The 24,274-nt window shown below is 44.5% G+C and overlaps 1 protein-coding gene across 1 annotated transcript; it reads right to left on the bottom strand.

Moving 5' to 3' along the window:
• On the bottom strand, positions 1-23,999 carry slc20a2 (solute carrier family 20 member 2). The gene is given in 12 exon segments (XM_048243103.1): positions 1-3,878; positions 6,908-6,992; positions 7,915-8,100; positions 8,491-9,082; positions 9,639-9,666; positions 9,668-9,849; positions 10,575-10,694; positions 10,855-10,951; positions 11,572-11,657; positions 11,861-12,001; positions 12,376-13,057; positions 23,977-23,999. Coding segments are annotated over 11 exon segments (1,968 nt in total). The 5' UTR covers positions 12,662-13,057; positions 23,977-23,999; the 3' UTR covers positions 1-3,713.
• Between the last annotated feature and the right edge of the window lie 275 nt (positions 24,000-24,274).

Here is a 24,274-nt window from a genome sequence, read left to right as displayed (position 1 = left end):
TGTTGGTATTCTTCTCATTTTTATTCCCATTATTTAATTAGTTCAAATGCAGACAATTCTCACTAAGTTTTTTAAAGAAATAAAACAGTAAAAGTACAGTACATTATATACGCAGATGAAGAGTTTGGTTGGTTCTACAGACACAGCGCAACAGCCAGCAGTACCCTTTGCGGGGGCCACAACATTACCAAAGGTGCAGCAGAATATGGAGAGATGTAGTTTGCTAAACCTCATTGGGTGAAAACTGATATGAGAATACCTTTTTGGGACCCCAGAGGTCATTGAATATCCACAGGAGTCCATGGATATATTGTTTGTACTTTACAACTCTCCACAGACGTGATACAACCAATGGAACACAGATGTACAACATAACCCAGCACGATGGTTTTTGTATTAGGGTTGGATTATCCTAAGGTTAGTCAAAGAATTATGTTAGCCTTAAAAGGTCTGCAGTTAGTTTAGAGTCAGGTTAAGGTCAGACAGCCGATTTCTGAGTTGGGAACTTGTCACACACAGACACATCTCTAGAGCTGGTTGAGGATAGTGATCACTTTTTGACCAGTGGATCAAGTTAGTTTTTTCACTAGGTACTCACAGAATCCTTGTTTACATCATACAACGAAACAAAGTCAACTGCAAAGCCACTATACTTCAACAACAAGAGAGAATTGTGCATTAACAATATTATTACACAGCCATCTAATACATATGAAGTACCCCAACCATCTCAGCTGACTGCAAGCCCAATTTCTTTCGGCTACATGTTAACCAGGATATTTACAAATAACTGTGGACTGGCTAGTGGCCGGTCACAGTTATGCTACAACCCTCAGTAGTCTGGGCTCCAGCTCCTGAAGTCGGTTATGTTCAGAAGAGATAAGCTCTTCTGAATAACGCACAAACTGCTTCTACAAATGGAAAATATGGCACCTTCTGTTCAACAGTGGAGGGAGCCTGTGGCCTGGTAGCGCTGTGCCTCCATTTTTTTTTTTATGAACACATCATGCCAATCGCGGCCATGTCGCCATAAGATGGCAGTCTGGCAAAATGGAGGCAGCGTCAACATCTGTGGAAACCAACCACACCGTCTCTACTGCTCAGGAGACATCCCTGTGCAAGAACAAAAAGAAATGGGCACCCATCTGGGCGCAGCATTAGTGTACGAGACCACTCCAATGCCATGTGACCAGGCATGACGTGGGCTCTTATTCCACCAGGCCTCAACTCAGCCCGGCTCATGCTCGCTCTCTCTCTCTCTCAGGTAAAACTCAGATATGTAGAAAAATATAGTTTAATGAAATTTTTTATATCTACTGTCTTAATTATTTAAATCACACTCACAATGCATTTCAGCGTAATAGTGTAAAGACATATCAGATCATACTTCACACTAATACCTACTAAAACTCCCGATAAAATTGAAACGCATCTCGCTATTGTGACGGATGAATTCGATGGAGATTAGTCTTGTCATTGGCATCATTAGGCAACTGGATGAGATACTTTTAGATATGATTACGATGTAAACACCACAGTACTGATAAGTTACTGTATGGAACAAACAGTAAAGCACAACATTACAAGGCAAATGGCCATTTAAGCATAGATTTGTTCATGACAGATAAAAATAATACACCACATAAACAGCAACACTGCGTTGATTCTGAAAGCCACGCATTTTGTACATTTCCAAACTGTTCAGAAGCAGAGGACAACTCAGCCAGCCCTTCAAAATCTGATTGGACCGAGGGCAAACCCGACCGGCCCTCTCATTGGACCTAGAGCCGACAGAAGCCTTCTCCCCCAGGCGCTGCTAGAACAGCTTTGTTTTGTTTTTTTCAGTGGGCGCACAGTGAAGCATCTGGCTGTAGGCCCACGGAAGAAATGTCTGGCATGGTTACTGTGTGTGATCACATACTTGTCTGACGATCACTGTGGGCCTACAGCAAAGCTTCTGGGTATCCAGTCTCAGAGCGCCCGCAGAGCAGGGAGCCAGAGGGCCCAGACGCGTCACTACGACAATCAGCTGAGCACAAATCAGACGGGTGGGAGCTACTGGCTACAGATGGTAACAGTTGCTCTCACTATTATACTGTACATTTGTGTGTGTGTGTGTGTGTGTGTTGATATGTTCCTAAGCGGAGAGTACTATGCAGATATTTGGCCGATTCTGCACTTGTTGGCCTCACTGCGGCATGAGGTCATGTCATGGCATTAGTATGGGCTCTGACTGGCATGTGACTGGATGGCATCGATACGACCTGAACATGCAGTGGGACTCTGGGATGGCATTATTCTGAGCTTACAGTAGAGTGGGATTCCTGGATGGCAGCTTTAGGACATCACAGTGGTGGAGATGGCATTATTATTAGCAAACACTGGCACCCCACTGGATGGCAGTACAAGCTCAGGCTGGTGGAGACCAGGGAACAGTATCATGCTGGCTGTATATGTACAATAATTGGCAAAATGCCATGGGAAACTGTTACCATGGGAAATGGTCAAAAGATAAAATGGAAAAAAAGCTCTTCTGAAGCTTTTCTATTGCAACTAGTATCAGAGAGCAATTAACTTGCAATCTAAAACTTTTCATTTGAGATGCTAAGACTAAAATAACATGACTGAGAAACTATTCAGTTTTTCAGCTAGCTTCAGCAAACTTTTCTGTTAAGACGGCAAGAGAATAAACTGGTCTTCAGATTTCTTGTGTTATTTAATGACACCTGAAGCAAGTGATCATTATTGAAGGTGAAAGAATCATAACATATCTGGCCTATTTTTGAAAGGAACCCCACTCAACTGTGACAACACTTGTTTGTAAGTTGCAGTAAAATAACTAATATGTTTTTAAATGTCATGAATTTCAGCTGAACATAAAATAACTGAAACATAACTCATTAAATAAAAATGTGTGTGTGCATTTGTGTGAGAGAGAGAGAGCAAATCAGTGTGTGTGTGTGTGTGTGTGTGTGTGTGTGTGTGTGCACACGCGGTGTTTATGTATGCATCTGGGCATTGTAGTCTGAAAACTCTTTGAGAGAACTTCCAATGTGTTGAATAGTGTAACATTATTTAGAAAACCCAAGAAACAAAAACACATCTTAAAGAATATGTACAGAAAAGGACAGTACAATATAGTACTAAAACAAAAAGCTTTGTTTAAAAAAAAACCACAGCAATATGACCACTGCCTTCAGAAAAGGATCTCTATGGTAACACAAATACCTATGGAACCCTCATTTGGCCAGGTGAGAAGTCAGGGGTCAAGGGTAATGTGCTGATGGCATGAAGGGTGGACGTCGAGGTCAGCCAGTGTATTAGTATTTTTCTCGGGAGCACACCACTGACCTGTGTGCCTGTCTGTATGTTTGTGTGTGTGTGTGTGCATATGTCTTACTCAATAGTACCTGTGTTTGCATGATAAATACAGTGTCACATCACTGCACCAAAGAGTCCGGTTTGCTTCGGGTACAAAAGCTAAATTTGGTAAAGACAAACAAAAATAAATAAAAGAGCAGACTTGGCAGCAGGAAGTTTCCATGTCACTTCCTGGCAGCATTTCATTGAACACTGTCCCCATCACCTATCTTCCCCCTGCTCCTTCCTTTTTTCCTTCCCACACCTCTTTCTGCTAGCCCTCTTGCACTTAATTCTTCCTCCCTTCTCTCGCTCTCTCTCTCTCTCTCTTTCTTGTTCCTTCGTTCTCCTTCTCAGACGTAGGGCAGGATGCCGTACACGAACAGAGCCATCACGGCCGCGCTGAACAGGCCGGCCACTGGCACCGTCACGAACCACGCCAGGAAGATATTCCTGAAGAGTCGCCAGTCCACCGCCTTCTTGGAACGCAGCCAACCCACAGCCACAACAGAGCCCACCTGTACACACATACCACACACAGACACACGCACGCACACACACGGACACACATGTGTGCGCACACACATTGAAGAGCAACATCTATTAATGCTCACAGTAAAAGTAGTCCTACATGAGAATTCACAGGATTAGTTTACAAGCTCATCACATATGAATAATATTATCAAGACGGAGCAAATATTTATGGAGAAAATATTTTTTAGTAGATCATGTTAAAAGGGTTTTCCATTCATATTTGGATGAACTGATGTGTTGAAGTGAATTATGCTTAGGAATAAGTGTAATTACATCAAACATCTAACATGTTGGATGTGTTTTTGTCTCCACCAACAGTAGGCCTGCTTGAAATGTACAGAGCAGTCCTCTACCATCAGTGAGACTAGAAACACATACTTCTACTCCATTATTATAGTAGAATGCATTGACTGGACTGAAAGCAGTAACAACTTGTGGTAACAGCCAGAGCAATTGTCGATTTTGTCGAAGTTGAATCCACAGGTGTATCTCTTGGGACACCAAAGGGTTGGTCTGCCCAAACTAGTGTCAGGTGTGGCATAAGATTTGCCAACTTGATTTCAGTGTCAATAGATGGTATTGTCAAAGTTAATTTTAAGAAACGATAGGGCAATCCAACATCATGTTTATAGCTACTAATAAAAAAAACATCTTAAAGACAAAGAGTCTGGATGGGATTGACATTACTCAAAGTCGAGTAAATTAAATGTAGAGTCCACGATTCTAGCAAAATGGTTGTTGATATTTGAGCCAGCAAGTCAAATTTTACCCCTCACTTCCAAACTCTTGAAGAGATGCGTTGACTGGCTTGCATATTGTATAGCTCCGTACGAGTCTGACCTGTTTGCGAACCCGAGTTTTTCTGAGTGCACACACAGGGACAGCTCGAGGAGTGTGAGGAGCAATTCTCTGACTTTATCAAAAAGTGATTTGGAGTAGAGTTTAACTCTAATTTCATTAGAGTTAAACGATGAAAGACTGACATTAAATTACAATGGCATGTCGGTGTGATACAATATTGTATATTATGTGATAATCTAATGTGATTACAAGTTGCCATACAATTCAGCAACTGAAAGGATCATAATTATAGTCGAAATTAGGTTGAGAATATGATAATACAAAGTATGCAAACTTTTTGCATTATATATTTACATGATGGTTTGATGTGGATTTGGCAGAGACTTGTGTGGAGTCAAACGTGTTCTTGCAGTATCAGGCTCTGGCTAACAGACAACTGTTTGGCTGTAGACCACCAGTGGCACTGAGCATTTATGGAATTGTGTTTCAGGTGAGTAACATCAGTACACAAAGTGCTCCTCAAGTCACTAGCAATGACACATTTTGAAGGCTTAGGAGACATTACGTAAGCATTTTCAATGTTTAAAAGTTTTTCTCTTAATTCTATTTAATGGAGTGATTTACTTTATGGCCCTATTGCTGATATATATGTATACTATAAGTGCTTTATGGCCCTATTGCTGATATATATGTATACTATAAGTTGCTTTGTAATGTCAGTAAGCCTCCAATCAGCAGGACGACGCAAGTTAGAGTAGATGTCTATGAAGTGGACAGATGGGTAATCGGGAGGGAAGGGCTGGATTCTGATGGCGATGTGATGAACGGGGCATTCCTCTGCATTTCCCCTCTCTGAGCTGCTCTGGTAAAAACCTCCAACTCCACACCAGTACTGGGCCAACAGGGCTCAGTTTAAGCTTTCAGCAAGCCTCTCATATGACATTAGCCACTAGCAGAGAGCCACAGAGTTGACCAACCAATCTGAACTGTTAGCCATGTGAAAACCAATGGACACCTGCCTAGTTTAATTACACTTGCAGTAAAATGTCTTTCAAAAAAAGAGCATTTTTCCAAATTGGTTGTATGTTTTCATTAATGTTGTATTGCAAATGCAATACCTCTCGATTTAGTAGTACAATGTATCAAACTGTACTATTGTAAAAACCACTCATGTAGGCAAAACGGGAGCCTATGAAACTTTAGTAAGTTAACAGCAATAATTTAATGCTCCTCATAATTATTATTGTACATTAAATGCAAATAATAAGGTGAGTGAAAAGCTGTGCTACCATAATCTGTGAGTAAGGAAGTGTGCTTGTGTAATACTGTGCTGATGCAACATGTGCAGGTGTAAGTCACTTATGTGCATTTGTAGAAAGATCTGCAAGTGTAAGGTTTTACGTTTACCGTAAAACTCTGGTCATACAGATGCAGAACTCCAGAAAAGAGTAATAGAAAAGCGATCGGCTTAGTCTTGGAATAAATGTGCTATGATTGGTTGCTACTTTGGGAGGGAAGGGGCTACTGTACATCTCTCCAATACCTTGCAGTGGGTGGAGCTTATGGGGATGCCCACATTTGAGGCAACAACCACTGTTAGAGCAGTCATTACTTCAATGCAAAAACCACTGTGAAGAAACAGGACAAGAGAATAGGACAAACACAAACACGTGCATGAGACAGGAGGGTCACGGGACACGACATACAATCCCCTACCGCCCACTCTTCCCAGCATGCCATGGGAGGGCGAGCAGACGAGAGACGACGACCCACGTGACAGACAGCGGGAGAAGGTTCTGGAACACTCAGACTGCATGCAGCTGTTACGCAGCGGGGAGGCGAGGGGAGGTTAGAGGACTGCACACGCTGGGGATGTCTGTGGGTGTCGGTGTGTCAGACTGACGGCCTGCTGGCATGTTATGTGAGAATCCGTGTCTGTTTGTGTAAACGCCTGCTGACTAGTGTGAGAGTGCTGTATGTGGTTTGAGCTGGTTGCTATAAGGGTAATTCCTTTGATCATCTTGGAATGTGTATGGTTGTGGTTTGTGTGTGAGACAGAGTGTTGGTATGCCTGTAGGTTTGAGTGTGTGTGTTTGTGCAGTTCCTCTGATAGGCATTGGAAGGCCCATACCACCTCCCCCTCCCTTGCGTGCACAGTGACCCCAAACAGTGGGTGTGGCGGGGGTGGCCTGTGGCCTTTTACCCAGCATACCTTGCAGTGGGTGGTACTGACAGGAATTCCAATATTGGAAGCGAGCACAACAGTGAGTGCGGAGGCCAACTCTATAGTGAATCCACTGTAACAAAAGATATTCTTCATGGTCAGACTTTCCGTTTACACACACACACACATACTCTCTCTCGCGCACACAAACCCCTCACGCACACATACAAACTCTCTCTCTCTCGCGCACACTCACACTCTCACACTCTCACACTCTCACACACTCACACACTCACACACTCACACACTCACACTCATTGCCCAGACAACAGCATCTTCAAGTCTATAAAGTATGCATGCAGACTGCATCATAACTGTGTGATTGGAAGCATATGTGCTCTTAAAAGGATAAAGCATTAGTGTTTTCAATGATCTTAGCCATGCTTGTGGATGACTTATTTAAGAGATGAAAATAATATTGTGAAATGGGGAATATTTCAAGAATTGCTGTGCGGTGTAAGTGGCAGGTGTTTGGTAAGAGTAATGAGTCTGTGCAAGGTTGCATGTGTCTGAGCGTGTCTGCCGATGAGTGTGGAAGCCTTCTAAGGTGGAACAGGCAAGTATTTCAGATGTCCACTAACAGTACAGTAGGTGGTGAGAGACAGGCCCAAATTGCTGGTCTCTTCTGGTGTAATCCATTGTTATTGAGTACGGAATGTTGGCTATGTCAACAGGTGTGTGTGAGGAAGGATATGACATAGACTTGGGTGTTCTAGTGTTTGACACGTGAAAACATCGGCTCCTTGTTAGTGGTGGACAGGTGTACTTGACGTATGGCTCCAGGGGTGAGAGTGGCAGGTTTGGGTGTGTGTGTGTGGGGGCAGATATATGACTGAGTGGCAGGTGTGAGTGAGCTGGAGAGTGAGGAACAGACTGGCTCTATCTGATAGTATGAGTCGTTGGTATAAAGTTGTAAAGTAGATGTAAATGTAAGCTGCTGCTGTGTGTGTCCAACTTTGAGCATCTAAGCCATAGGTGTGTGCCCCTCATCTCACCTGGAAGGGGTAATTGGGGTAAGGTCTTTGCCCATGGTCTGGATGACGCGCCGACCCCAGACCCACAGGCCAGCGCAGATGCCCACGCCCCCGTAGAACAGCAGCCAGATGGGCGTGGCCGCGTCCTGCATCACGCCGCCCTGCTCATAGATCATCCACAGCGCCACCAGTGGTCCAATGGCATTGCTGCACGCACCAAGACAAAGAGTCATGAGGGCATTTGAGAATACTGAGGAAACAGGCAAAGGTGCTGCTGAGTGAACCTGAGTTATTTAAACACAACTGAATACAATATAAAGCCAGTATATTGATATGTCCAATCCCCAGCCCGGCGTACTGAGGCTGTTTGATAGGCTGTTGAATAGTCATGAATGCTGCTCAAGGCTTTGAGGGGTATTCTTGAAGTGACAAGCTAAAGTGCATCAGATGGGGGCAGGGGTGTGATAGGACATTTGTTTGTACATGAATATGCAGATTCCAGGTGCAAAAGGGTACTTTGGACATGTTTTTATTTAACAGCAAATCACTGGATGTAAAAGATGAATATGACATGTGTGGTGCTGAAGAGGGCAGTACCTGACATCATTGCCTCCATGGGCAAACGATCCAAAGCAGGCGGTCAGGATCTGCAGGAAGTGGAAGAGCAGGAACACCTGAGGCCTGTCCTTCTCGTCTTTCTCCTCCTCCGGCAAGTCCTCCAGACCACCAGGGGGCGGCGTGCCCATCTTCTCCGACGCCAGCTTCACGTCCACACCGCCCTCCTCCGCCTCGATCTCCGCCTCGGCCACGGCGTTGCAGTAGCTGGAGTAGCTGTCGTAGCGCACGCGCTTCTTGGAGTAGAGCACCGTGTCGGCCACCAGCTTCTCGGCGTCCTCGGTGGCGGTGGCGGCCTCGGAGCGCAGCGGCTGCATGGGCATGCCGCAGATGGCTGCCGTGTAGCACGTGTAGCTGTTGTTGCGGCGCAGCAGCCGGTAGTTGTTGTCGGCGCGCGAGCTGCGCTCGTCCTCCAGGCGTCCCAGGTGGATCTTGTGGAGGAGGTCTTTGTACAGGCCCGAGTCCTTGTGCACCGTGTGGTACACCTGGCCGTCGCTGCGCATGTGGTCAAAGTTGAAGCTGCCGTTGGACACGGGAGACTTCAGGCAGCCGTTGGTCATGGAGTGGGTGCGACCTGAAAGCAGAGAACTTATATATTTATTTATATTTATAGAGGAGAGGCTCCTGCTGGATTCCAATATTTCTTGGTGTAATGCACGCCATTTGTCTTATTGCTTTATAGTTGAAAGAGAAATGTGATAACATGAAAGCTAAAAGCTATTACTCGGACAGATGATACTTACATCAAGAATCTCTCAAAATAAATTGATTTATTGCCTAGAGCAGGTCTGTTAGTAAGTCAAAGAACTCCAGCAAAGGTCAGACCATAATAATTCCAAGTGCAGCCTGAGCTAATGAACACTTACTGGAACATGTACAATCTGTATATTAATAAACACTGCCCTGGTCCTCATCTCACTTACTCTGCACTCACTCTGCTGGATTAATGGCCACTGTTAACACAACCCTTTCTCTCACAGAAGTATTGCTGAAATACTACCTCTGTGTAAGCCATGTCACAGTCACAAACCATCTGTGTTTGCCGAGTTCTGAAACAACACTAGTCTTTGTGCAGAGCACCACAATACTGACTTCTTCTGACGTCAGCATTACTGCCTGGAGCCACTCACCGTAGAAGCGGCCGTTGGGGGGGGGGCGGGGCGGCCCCGTTGGCAAGGCCGCTGGCCTCTGGCGTGGTGGGCCCTGTGAGTGGCAGCACTGAGTCGTCGGGCCCGTTGGCCCCTGGAAGCTCCTTAAACACGGGCGCCTCCTCCTCCTCCTCAGGAATCTTATCCAGGCTCTCATCAGAGATGCGAGACAGGTGCTCCTCTTTCAACTGGCCTACAGGGTCGCGCACAAACACAGATGGAAGAAACAGATGAACGCATAAACGGAAATGTACGTACACACACACACACACCCTCTCTCTCTCTCTTGCGCGCACACACTCACACACAATAATTTCTTCTCCACATACACAGTACAAGCCTGACAGTAACACCTATCTATGTATTTTACACTACACTCAAACGGAAGTTGTGTTATTTTCAACACATATTGTGTAATAAAAAAAAAGGAAACAACACAAACTGTGTTGTCCCTATCTGGACACAACACATTCGTTTTAAGACTAATGTCAGAAGTCATCTAACTGGACAAAGTCTTATCACGACTTACTAAAACAACTGTCATATTACGATTGTGTTACAGTAGCTGTAACAGTACAGAACAGAACAGAACAGAACAGAAGAGTACAGTACCTAGTTAAATCCTAGACTTTTGAACATGATTATTAAGAAATCAAAGTCTTATTCAATGCAGTAGCAGCAAAAAAGTCCCAGGGTTATAAAAGTAAATAATCTTGAACTGTGATAAATTCTATCTGGGCTACAAAGTTTGTATCAGTTGTCAGTTTCATGTTGATCTATCCTAAACAATTTTTTTCAGACCTCCTGTGTAACATTTTAATGTATGACCTAAAATGTATATTATTACATGTCTGAGTCTGCAACAACCCTGAGATGCCCCTGGACGGACTAACCCCATGTGCTAGGAGTTATACTTACCAGCAATTTTTCTCCTCATCCAAGGGCAGACTAAGAACCACACCAACCCTGCACATACTATTGATCCTGCCAACGTTATCAAAGCAATCGCCCATACTGGCATCATTTCCAGCCCCAGCACTGAAACACACACACACACACACACACACACACACACACACACACACACACACACACACACAGGTTAGTCATTTCACAGAAACAGACAAAAACATTATATCCCATATGTGTGTGTGTGTGTGTGTGTGTGTGTGTGTGTGTGTGAGAAAAGTGTCCATACATGGGGCTCCAGTGTACATAATGGAGAAGGTGTTGATGCCAATGGTAGTGGCATAGAACAGGGGAAGGGCCCTCAAGCCATTGGGCATGGGGTCATCCTGCAGGGGTACAAAACCGCAACATGACCAGGCGTATTGAAATTGTCGAGACATCCCATAGCATTTCCTGGCATCAGATCAAGTCATCTCATAGGCATTTTTACTGGTATCAGACCAAGGCATCCCATAGTATTTCCTAGTATCAGCCCAATTCACATGCTCAACAAGAGCAGTCAAGTGATCCTGATCTAGACCATCATGTGGACCACAAGGTGGACTCTCTAGTAAATAAAGATACTGATAAGAGTAAGAGATAAGAGTAAATAAGATCCTTATGGAGCGGACTCACACCTCGTACAGACAAATGGACAGCCCTGGTTACAATACCCTCTGCCCCCTTATTGGGGACGAGGGTAAAAATAAGACACATTACAATGCATGAGAGGTTTAAGACCAGCAGGGCAGATGACACGACTTCTTATTCTGAAGGGCAGTGGATCGTTTAACATCGCAATGTCACACTATTTTACATGAAATCGTGTCAGACACAACATCAGTTTAGAATGGCAGCCTAAATTGCAGTCCCAGAGCGTGGGGCTCATGAGATTATAGGAAGCCAGACCCAGATTCAGTAATACGCTCAGTGGTTTGTGGACGTGGAGTAAATTATTCAGACTGACCTTGCTGAGAATGAAGTGCCTGATGATGAAGAAGAGGAGTCCCGACATGAGACCAGACAGCAGAGGGGAGATGAACCAGGAGGACACTACACAAGAGACAACACTCGGCTGTGTCAACTTGGAACACTCACACACACACACACCCACACACACACACAGACACACACAGACCCACTCACACACACAGACACACCAACATACCCTAGTTCTTTTACTAGAACATGATCATTATTCAGAAAGTTGTATGCATACAGACACAGCTCACACACAGAGGCATGTGTTCACCTACCGATCTTCACCAGCTGCATCCACTGCACGCCCTTGGTGCCAATAGCAACCATGGAAAAGCCGATTGTGGCTCCCACAATGCAGTGTGTTCCTGAGATGGGAAGCTTCAGGAAAGAGGCAATCAGCTGCCATATTGCTGACCCTGGACCGACACACACAGAGTGAGAATTAGGAAACACGCTCCCGCACCTGAGAACGCGGAGCATCGGTGCGCTCGCTCTCCTGTCACACGCTCTCTGAGAGACAAATACAAATACAGGTGGGAGAGAGACAAGAGAGTGTCAGAAAGACACAGGTGACCGGTACAGGGACAAAACGTCAGCAGGAGAGAGGAGGATGGTAGAGGAGAGAGGTGGGAGAACACGCAGTCAGACAAAGTGAGAGAGAAGAACAGACGGAGTGTCCGATGGGTCCAGGTCAGACAAACAAAAAAGGTACAAAGGGCCACGCAGCAATACAGGCTAATAGACTTGGGCCTGAATGTCCTTTCCACAGTAGCATGCTGGGAGTTCTTACCGACCATGGCGCTGACCTCGCCCGCCATGAGGACGGGCACCGTCTCGTTGTACAGGTTGACGTCAATGATGCCTTTGCGGATGGTCTCGCCCACCTTGGCACCGAGCAGCATGGAGCCCAGCGTCTCGAAGATGGAGGCCAGGATGCAGGCCTGCCGCAGCGTCACCACGCCCGAGCCCACCGCCGTGCCAAACGAGTTGGCCACGTCGTTGGCCCCCACCGAGAAGGCCAGGATGAAGGCAATGATGAAGCCCACGATCACCATCCACAGATATTCATCCAGCATTTTGACGTTTGTTGCTCTTACAATCCCAAATGATAAAAATAACAATTTTCAGTTAAGGCAGATGTGAGGTGAGGAGGGCTCTGACTTAGAGCCCGAGGCTGGAACTGATTGAGAGCTGTCCACATAAATCCAAGCCCCAAACCGAAACAGCGGTTAGCGTAGACGCTAAGCACTAAGCGGCGCTGTGGCTAGTGCCAAAGCTAATGGCTAACTTCAGCCACTACCTAAAGTGGAGCTGCCTGTGAAGGAGCGGCGCTAACTGGAGCAGAGATTAGCGCAGACGCGCAGCGCTAACTGATCAGTCGGACTTGCATCTGAGAAGGAGCAGGAGGAGCAGGGCAGAGATGGCAGTCCATCCTTCAGCTCTCTGCAAAGCAATCCTCAGGACCCCCTACCCTGCAGAACAGAAAAGAGAACAGAGAGAAACACATTTAGAAAACTACAGACGACTCAAAAGTTCCACAGCAAGGAAAGGGAGATCCCCCAGTGTGTGGTGTGGTGTGTGGTATGGTTACGGTGTGGTGTGTGTGTGGTTACGGCATGTGTGTGTGTGTGTGTGTACTCACAGTGTGTAATAATAAGTCAACTTGAAGGGGAAGAATGGGGCATTTCTGAGTGGGATTATCCTTTTGTGTGGAGGGTATTAAATGTAAACAGCTTGAGGAAGGCAGACTAACACAGCATAACACGTTCTCAAAGCATTAACTTGTGGTCTGCCCTGATCACGAGAGAAACAGAGCTGCTGCAATCAATATCACATGGCTCTGTGTACTTACTTAAATGCACATATGATGTGCCGCTTTCTTGGGACACACAAGCAATGCTAACAACACTGACACAGAGCTGGTATTGAGACATGTACAGCTATGGCTCTCCTAGCACCAACACACACACATAAAACACAAACACACACACACACACACACACACACACACACACACACACACACACACAAAAAACAAACAAAACACAAACAAACAAACCACTCAGCAGAGGTTGTGGCTCTTTCTCAAAACATTCACAGCTGCAGACTGGACAATACTGGAACCCCCTGGACCTAGGTCTGAGGACAACAGGCCTGTGGTATGTGGGTCTTACTGAAGCTCAAGCATCTGTCCCAAGACTCAAAAGTTCCAGAAAAAGTTCTGATACTAAGCAACCAAAGGCTTGAAATGATTTTAATACCAAACTGAATTTCTCCTTGGAGGTCATTGCCAGGTCAGGAGATCAGGCAGTACAAAGTAGTCTGAATCACTCTATACCAGCATCAGAGATGTACACAAACTATAGACATAACAAAAATAAACAAAATGTCAACGTCAAGGTCTGGTGTGCCATCTTTGTCATAAGAATACATAAGCACATAACTCACAACTCTGAATGTCAGTCTGAATAGTAGAGAAGATTTCCTGTTTTCCTGTGAAGGCAAAATATGGGGAGAAGATGCTGGTGAAGATGAAGATGCTAATGATCATCATGTACAATCCCTCGCCTAAAACTATTCTGAGAATGCCAGGGCTAAATCTGGAGATGTCATCTTCTCATTTGTAACAGCAGATCCATGCCATGTCGGGAATAGATCAATTCCAGGCTCAGCTACCGTCAGAGTAGGCTAAGAATTAACTACATGATCAAGGTCAATCCAAGAGAATAGGGAGTGACACGGGTCACATGAACACATGAAGTTCATATCTTATTTAAAAATGTCTGCTTCTTGCCATCTGTGTGCGCACCGAACGCAGTGTAGCCACAGCATGTTTGGAAACATTCTTTCCTATAACCACTCACGCCAACATATGGGCCTATGGTAGGGATCAGCACATTCTAGCAAGATTATAGCTCTGCATTTGGCACCGTAAAAAACATCTTTTTTTGAGCTGGTGCATTACAGTGCAGAACAGTTTGAACTAGAAAAATACATTCAACTGGCAGAGCTTTGTGTTCGGATGGCTGATTGACCTTTTGGCCGTTGGCTAAGTGAGGTGCTGTTGAACAGAAGCCGGGGGCGTTGGAGGGGATATGAAAAGGCAAAGTAAATTAGCATGTCATTCCTTATGTTAAATTCTTTCGACATTACGAATGGCTAATCTCCTGATCTTAAACCTTTTCAGGGGTTTTGGAAAGACTCTGTTAAAGACCTGGCAGTTCATAGCGTGAGGGGAAGGTGCTGGGAGTTTGGATGTGCATGTGTGCCATAGTGTTCAGGCCAGCATTAGACTCGTACACAGCCATAGGATTTGGGAGGGTAGTGTATTAGAGAATCGGCTCATGACGTTTATTCATTTTCCATCAGGTTATTAAAGGCGCAGAAGCAGAAAATTCCACTGTGTCTTACCGTTTCCTAAATTACATTTCATGGCTGGTATTTACTTAATCTGAGCAAAGCTGTGGACTTAATGACTGGGAAAGCACTTAACTGGGCATGTGTTTGGGTGAGGGGGAATGACCAAAAGGTGATGGAGAGAATGTCGGTGTGTCAAAATAAATAAGTGAGTATTCCCCTACATTCAGGTCACACCCATTATGTCCATGTTCTGACAAGGAATTCATATCAGCCCTGCTGACCTACACATTCTTTGAGATGACAATGACCCAACTCAAACATTTCATGGCAAAGATATACACCACTGTTGCTCATAAGCATTTTGAAGAAAGCAAGTTAGCCTTTCTGAATGCTGGAAATCAGACGCTGACAGTCCTTCGGTAGATTTGATATTTCTGGACTGTTAGCATGGCTTTGCTGCTCTCTTTTTTGCTTGCTCCTAATAGCTCGAGCCCCTCCATAATTGTAGATAGCGTTACCTTAGACACGCAACCAGTAGGATGTATTTCCACATGGGACAGGTGCCAAACCAACAGATCATTTGAGAAAACAATCCTGCTAACAAGCGACATGTTTAGGTCTGGCACTTGAGAGGCCTTTTTGAAGGATAATAATCTGCCGTATGGGAACGGGTCTCCGTGTAAACGGTCTTTTGACTGTGCTGGAACTTTCAAGGGCACTGCAGTTTCATTATGCTCCATTAGCTCAAGACACATCAGTGTCTAAGGCACCTGTTCTGCTCATTCCTCCTATCTGCTCTGCTTTTACTTAGAGGTCACGCAAACACACGCGCACACACACACACTTTGACAGTAATTCTAAAATGAAATTGTTCCTGGGGAGACAAGGGCAGACAGGGAGGGAGGGAGAGGGAGAGGGAGAGAGAGAGAGAGAGAGAAGGCAGAGGAAAAGACAGCAGTGAGAAAGGATGCAAGTGAGTGAGTGTGTGTGTCTAAAGACAGAGAGAGAAAAAGAAAATCACAGTGTGGCATGTGCGGTCAGCTGTACTCACCTTCCGTGTGGCAGGACGCAGTTTAGGGATGCAGTTTAGGGATGGGGGATTAGTGGGAAGATGGGAAGTGTATGATGTGATGACAGAGAGAAATAGACTAAAGAATTGTGATGGAGGGCTAACTGATGCAAATCAAATGTACATTTAAAAAATGCTAAATAATTTCATATATGGACAGACATATGGAGAGGTAGATTGCCAGATAGATAACTGCTGATGGAGAGAGAAAGAGAGAGAGAGGAGGATAGAGAGGGATAGAGAGAAAGAGAGAGAATGAGAGGCAGCCGCAGGTTGAGCAGGTAAAGAAGCTGCACTGAGGCATTGCAGTCTAGACTGTTTCCAAAGAGAGGCTTCTGCATCACAGCCAAGATGACCAATCACAGCACAGAGAGGGGGCTGGCCAAGTAGGATTGGCTGCTACATAGCCTATTACAGGACAAGAATGTGAGAGGATGGCGTGACGATGTGTGTATTGTATGTGATGGGGGTGACATCGATGTGTGTGTGTGTGTGTGTGTGTGTGTGTGTATGTGTGTGTGTGTGATTGAGAGAATTTTTTGAGACAGAAGAGAGAGAGAGAGAGAAAGAGAGAGACAGAGGGAGAGAGAGAGAAAGAGAGACTCGCACACATACATTCAGTGCCTTGATTAAGTGAAACATTGTAAATGTTTGTAAATGTTTTCTTGTTTTTCCATGTATATATAGACTATATTTGTTTCTATTGTTCCTGTGAATTCTTTGGCAATGCAACAGATGATTTGGCGTGCTAAAGAAGCATATTTGAACAGGAAAAATTTCATTGAGAGAGAGAGAGAGAGAGAGAGAGAGAGAGAGAGAGAGAGAGAGAGAGAGAGAGAGAGAGAGAGAGAGAGAGAGAGAGAGAGAGAGAGAGAGAGAGAGAGAGAGAGAGAGAGAGAGAGAGAGAGAGAGAGAGAGAGAGGCGAGCGAAAAAGAGAAAACCCCAGGCAGTTACTGCAGTCCGACCAAGGACACCAATCATAGATGCCATCATCACTAAGTCACAAAATAATTCCATCACACACACAGCACTAAGCAACATTAACACAGCACACAGACAACTGCTGGAAAACACAGATGTTCAGTCGCACACACAAACGCTGTGCGACCCAGCCACATTCACCTGATCTCCGCACACCGGATGCACACCTGTTAGCTGTTCAAATAAATCTGTTGTTTTTTTTCTGATAAAATCTCACTGCAGGAATATTTATTCACACAGATATAGCTTTTCCTATCAGGGAGCATTAAGAGACTACACATGCATTTCCATCACTTACAGCAGGATATAAAGAGACATAAACCAATCGGACCCAAACAGAAAAGCGTAAGAGGCTGACACTGACTATAAGCTATACAAGCTATAAGCATTTTTCATAGCCCATCTAATATGTATGAACTCCTCATTTTGGAAGGATCAAGTACATTATAAGGATACAGAAAACACTACAATAGCCTGTTACTCATGCCAGTGAGTAGAGTAGAGGCATCTAGTGAGTGGCTCAAAGGCCTGAATGAGCAGCACTGCCGCACTGCATCTACCCTGCATACCAATAGAGCCAAAGCACAGCGCCAGTGGAAATGAATTGCCTGGTTCACTTACGAGGAAACTTCCATTACAAAGCGAAACACATTCGTACGATTGCATACATGCCATCCCTGTCTGCAGTCATGTGCTGCCTGCCTCATCGTCTCATTTGGCATTCTGGGCCATGCTTAGGTTCCTGCTCCTACTACAAGGTCACGACACGAGGTAAAACGCCTGACACAGGCTGACAGAGACAGAGGTAGTCCCATCACAGATCCATAATATTTACATCAGGCATTGGCCGCAAGGACCAGGGAGGCAGAGGCCAGAGACTCAAGCCATGCAGATGCAGTGACCTCACTCATATAACCACAAATTAGATGATCTATGAATAAGATCCCAGGTCAAAATGAACACCCCCAGAGTCAGATCAGCCTATACTCAAAGGTACATGACATGAAGCGACAATCTATTCCATTCTGCATGGAACCGTGATTCAAACCCAACATGTCTGTATGCTGCATCTCCTATAAGCTATTGTGTATTGCAATACATGCCTGGTGGACACATCCATAATTTCAAGCGTGAGCAGGAAATATTGGTGTAGTCTGTCTGACATTCTAAAAGAATTCCACGTCTCATAGCAGATTTCCGATTCAAATAGTAAACCCCAAAGGCGACTGGTGCACTTGACAGGTTGAGTGCCAGGAAACCAGTCTTGTTAGGGCTGGCTGTTGACTCAGCTCAATAGTCAAGGTTGGCATCATCGTGATGTTCCAAAGCTATGACTGCCCCCATGAGACCGCTTGGGCTGAGACTCCGTCAGTTCTGACTCCAGCTGGGGGCAGTTTGCTCAACTGCTACCCGCGGCCACTCCACTCCCCAAACATGAGGGCTGAGCCCCAGGGCTTATGGGGTAGGATGGCGGGCGGGAGGACTGGCCACAGGGCATGCACGCTCACGCACATGTGCAGCCGCATAACCTCACAGTGTGAGGAGACCGTCTCCATAGACACGCACTAGCATGCAAACGAACCATTTATGGGTTTACACACTAATGTAGCCTATACACGCTCACACACACACACAGACACACACACACACACGCTAGCCTCTACAAGCTGAAGGCCACACAGATGGATCCCCTTCGCTCCTTCTCTTTCTCTCTCTCTCTCTCTCTCTGTCACACACACACACAAACAGATACACACACGCAAAGACATCAAATGGGTCCTCTCAGTAACAGCCTTTCAGCAAGCCTTCCAGCAGGGATGCCCACTGGTGACATAATTTTCTGGACGAGAGGACAATCGCCTCTTTCATGCAAAGATCATGAGCTCCTCCTACACCAAACAGAGCACCCGCACAGCCATCTCCTCTCTGTGGCAGGATCATGCACTCATTAACTCTACAAAGTGCCGCTCAATGTCAACCTTATCCCCACATCAGCTCTTGCTCCCTAGTCCTTCAGGCCAAGTGCCCTTACATGCTAGACTCTCAACTCCTCCATCCTAAAAATCACTTTTCCAGTCACGTCCTCACTTCCAGTCGGTTAGTTCCACCGAAATGTAACATTCATGCACTCACCCTTTCTGCCCCATCCCTAAACCCTCAAACATATTCTTATTCCTCTTATGCTAAATATGGACCCTTTCAAGAGAGTTCCATTATCAGCATCATAGTTGGCCCCACAAGACTTCCTTTTTAACATTCCATATGTTATCTTAATGCAGAGGAAGTAGATTGGGGCCAAAATAGAACGTTCAAGCATTGTTGTTGTTTTTATTGATGAAAGGGTCCATATGCTAAGACATAGCCTATTGTTAATATAACTGCATTTCGTTGACTCTGTACTTGTACTCTGCACAATGACAACAAAGTTGAATCTAATCTAATCTAATTAATATGATGGTTCTTATTACTATTATGCTTAATGTACCGTAACTTTCCATCTATTAGCCGCGGTTTATACATTGATTTTGCTAAATTTCTTCAGCTATGAGGTTAATACACGTGGGCAGTTAATATGGTATTAATATGGTTTCACTTTTTTAACTTGCATAAAACACTGTCCTGCGATTTATACACAATGCGGCTAATACACAGGAAATTACTGTAGGCTTTTTCAACTTTTTTAAAAACGGGATGTTTTGTTCATATGTTCATATTTAAATTATTAAAATACTGTAACCCTAACCATAACATAGTCATAACACATCTCTATGTGGGAGTACAATCAATAGCCACTACAAATTCTTTCTGCCCATAAACATTTACAAATGGGTTGGGCTTGTGGGAAACATTCACAACTTAAGATGTTATCTGGGCAATCCCACTGAATTGAACTTAATTACTTTTGCTTCAATGATAAAGAGTAAGAATAAAGGTGTGTGCATGTGTATGCCAGTCATTGAGAAATGCTCACAAAGTTCATTCATTTATTTATTTTGCACATTAGCCTCCCTCAGCCTGAGCCTGTGGACTCTTAGAGGACAGGGAGGTGAAGCAAAAGGACAGACAGAAAGAGGGGGATGAACGGTCACTGGAGGGAAACTGAGAGACAAAATGAAAGAGAGAATGTGTTAACTATCTAACGTAACAGTAATGTGGTGTATAGCAGACACTCCCTGTCTCTTGGGCTTTTATGAGATAATTCCTTTCCCACAAACCGCCTACAGTAAATCACAATCAAGGCACAAAACACACTTGTGTTGTATGGTGTGCGGTGCCCGGTCAAGCACAATTTTATCAGCAATAACACATCTGGTCCATGAAAACATGCACTGCCCTTTCTAGTGTGGTAGAGTTCATACACATTAGTCCCAAACAAGTGATGTCCTGGCCCAGGGGACCTGGACCTGGAGTGTTTGTTTATGTGTGTGTGTGTGTGTGTGTGTGTGTGTGTGTGTGTGTGTGTGTGTGTGTATGCTGCAATATTTATTTATATTGATAGGACATGAACAGCCTTTGCCAATCAAACAGAGCACTTCCAATGTTCTCTCAGGTAACTATTCAGTTTTCTCTCCTCTGAATAGATTTAACGGATTAGGGCGGCCTGAGGATTTGGGTCTAAACATTTTTCATCTAAAAAAAAATGGTCTGTGACACAAAGGAAAAATGACCCCCTCCAAAGATGTACAAAATCAGTTATCAGACCGGACTTAATGATGAAAATATATTCAGCTATCTGAACATTTGGCATCGCACACTTTGTTTGCAAATATTATTTTGCAGTGGCTAATGGACCAAGCGATGGTAAAATGAAGCTACCACTGTTTGAGAAGCCTTAAAAACAGTTAAAGGGAACTACGTAATTTTTTAGCTTAATTTCCCTTAAAATAACAGCTTCAGAGTCATTGGAATGGTTATATGACTTTTTCCGGGTTGAATGGTGGCCGTCTTGCTTCCCCCGAGCGTCTGTGAGCAGAAAAAAACAGCCTTGCAACTTTGTTCCGGCGAGCCACCGGCCTCAGAGTCAGAAAGTCTTGCAGAATATCTCACAATGTAATGAATTGCTTTATGCCACTACACACACACGCCATGCTTCTCAGACATTCGTCATGGCAGAGCTGGCAAAAAGAAGCAGAATAAACCGTTGTCGGAGGAACAGGGAAAGAGGTGCCGTAAAATATATACTCTGAAGCTGTAGGGGGCACTGTGTAGAGAAAACTGCGAGCAAAAAGCAAGAAAACAAAATTAGTGTACTTTCCTGGCTGCATTGTAGATGTGAGCATGACCTACTTCTAGGATGTTCTTTAGCAAAAGTTCAGCATGGTAGGCTACTGACTCTGCTTTAGGCCTCCACTTACAATGACAATTGCCCACAATGCTTGCTGGCAGATATGCCATTAGTTACACAGCTATGTTATTCAGTTAAACTGGCCCAGATGACATTAAATTGAGAGAGAGTAATGAGTCTGACAGCTACTTCCAACATACAAATCTGATTTTTCATACCCTCAAATATACCCGATTAGTCTGACAATTACCACCTCTAGAATTACATTATAACATGGACGGCATTAACCGTCAGTAACAGTACGAGGGACTGGAACATAAGAGGTGTGTGTGTGTGTGTATGTGTATGTGTGTGTGTATTGGCAGGACTCCAGCACATCACTGTACTGCAAATTCAGACCTTGTGATCATCTGTTCCTATGATCATGCGATCTCTGCCAGTGAAACCACTCCAATAACAAACACCCATTTCCCTGTGTCCCTCCTGAAAACCCAGTCCCAAAACACTCCTAGAGCAAAGTCTACCATCTAAGAGGAGATTTAGGCACTAAAAATGAATCTAGGCAAGGAGACCACAAAGCAGCGGGAAAGTCGAAAGCATTTGTAATAAGAAGTAAGTGAAAGTAGAGCCAGAGTTCTAGATTTACTGTGTCAACCCCAACAAAGCCTTGCATTCAATAGCCCACTCGCTTGACTGACATCCCGACCAGAGGACGCTGAACTCAGACTTAACCAGGTACTGAATGCTCCAAGACCTCTGCGCTTTTATGTAGACCTTGATTGAATTGTGGATTACCGCGTGAAAGATGCCTTGAGAATGTAGTCCATTCATCCTAATAAAAGGATAGGACTCATTTCCCTTTAATAAATAATAATTAATAAATAATAATAAATAAAAAAAAAAACAAAGTCATTGGACAAAACAGTTTGACACACACACACACATTTTATGTTTACTGGTTTGTAAGGTCAGGATGCTATGCTTAACCTGTTGACTCATTGCATGAATCATCCTAAGAAGCTAGGAACTGGCATTGTTTGTTTGAAAGCAAGAGTTGAGTTTCAAGCACCTGTCAGACTGGAAAATATGGAGTCTATTTTCCACAGGACATGCTGCCAGCCAGGGCACTCCAATCTTATCACACCTCCCGCATGCCAGCACAACAAGCTCAAACACATACCATGAAGGGACGCTCGGTTGAGCTGTCTATCCCTGTCTAATACACACATCAGGTCTGTATCATTGCTCTGCCGCATAAACCAATGTGATCCTATAACACAGAGCTGACATTAAGTCCAGGGCGGCACTGAATCAGCATTCGACCTGACACAGGACTGACTGTAGCCCAAAACAGAACCATCTCTGGAGACATGGACCAGGAAAAACATGGCGACATGTAAACAACCCAGGGAGAGCAAGCACCTTTTGCAACAGGCTGGCTGGCATTCCAAGACTGCGCTGGGTGGTGTTAGTTATTCACACTGAGCAGCAGCAGTCCCCCTGGAATCTATAGGCTTCAGGTCATAATGTTTTCTGTAGAGATTAAGTCCCGGGGCTTAAAAGGTTATTGTTTAAGCATTGGTTCATTAGGTAGAAAAATATGTAGACCGCGGTCGAATAGTCACATAAAAAATTACATCCTATGTCCTTTCTGCCATTTTTCATCAGGACTTAAGAAAAGACAGCCTACTGTAAGAGAAGGTGCTAAGAGAACCCAACTTACACTTGCTTTAAATGTTGCTGCCACATGAAATTGTTGGACAGCATTATCTCCTTCCGTTTACTTTTAAGGATAGTCCAGGGTAACAAGTGCATCTAGGAAAGGAAACATTGAAGTACCCTTCCTGACCATTTTGGACGATTTGACCGCTCTTATGGCTGTCACCTGGACACTTTCGTTGTCATTTAACTCAGTCATAAACCTTCCTAAGCAGCACAAAAGACTATCAGACTGCAGCCCTGGTCTTTAGGGTCAAGCGTTGAAGATGGCGAAACGGGATGAAAGCAGCATTAAGTTAGGGACTAAGGAACTAAACTGGTCTTAAAGTTTGAACACAAGTTTAAGCTGGAGTTGAACTGACTGATGGAGTAAAGATTTGAAGCACAGCAGGAAATTTGTAAAGGCGTAACTTTGGGGTTTAAAAGCACTCACAGCTTTGAGTTCAAAAACACATTTTAAGGTTTGGATAGATAGACACCAACAAGGTTACTGTATAGCTCTGGACAGGATTAAGGTTCAAAGCGCTGATGAAGGGAGGCTTGGGGTGTAACAGATTAATTTTTATTTTGTATTGATCAATATTTGTTTTAGGGTTTAAGGAGTGGGTTCAGGCTTAGAACTTGTATATGTGGGGATTTAATGGGCTGGTGGGAACTGGAGGGCCCACAGGTGTCAGGTGTCTCTCTGGAGGCCCGTGGCACATGCTGGAAATAGGCCTGTCACATGAGCTACACATGAGACAGCACAGGGAAAACAAGCAGCTGTCCTGCTGGGGCTCTGTCTTTCACACACAGAGAGACAGACAGATACGCAAACAGTAAGAGAGAGAGAGAGAGAGAGAGAGACCTGCAAAACCTGAACTGTGCGATAAAATGCACATTTGTGCCTACCTGTGCACATCAGTAATACTTATAGTCAGTTCACTCAACACTCATCTGAAACAGGTCAGCTGATACCTGTACACTCCACACTCACCTGCAACAGGTCTGCTGGCTGACATCACTCAATCGTAGCACTACCGCTGACCTTAAATCACAGTCTCCTAGAATATAGTGTCTATATTCTATAGTGACTTCTGTGGTATCTCTCAGATCAGTGGTTCTCAAACTGTGGTACGGGTACCACTGGTGGTACGCAAACTCTCGCTAGTGGTACTCAGGGAGTCTCCAAGGTGTCTTTTCATAAAGACTTGACAACGCAAAACAGTATGTACAATGCAAAATATGTAGTTGAATTGGCTTACGCACCTGTATTTTAATGCCAGTCATAATGG

Source organism: Alosa alosa, chromosome 5, assembly GCF_017589495.1.
Source record: "Alosa alosa isolate M-15738 ecotype Scorff River chromosome 5, AALO_Geno_1.1, whole genome shotgun sequence".
NCBI lineage: Eukaryota > Metazoa > Chordata > Actinopteri > Clupeiformes > Clupeidae > Alosa > Alosa alosa.
The sequence above is the reverse complement of the archived record's forward strand: the minus strand, read 5'-3'. Positions and strand labels throughout refer to the sequence as shown.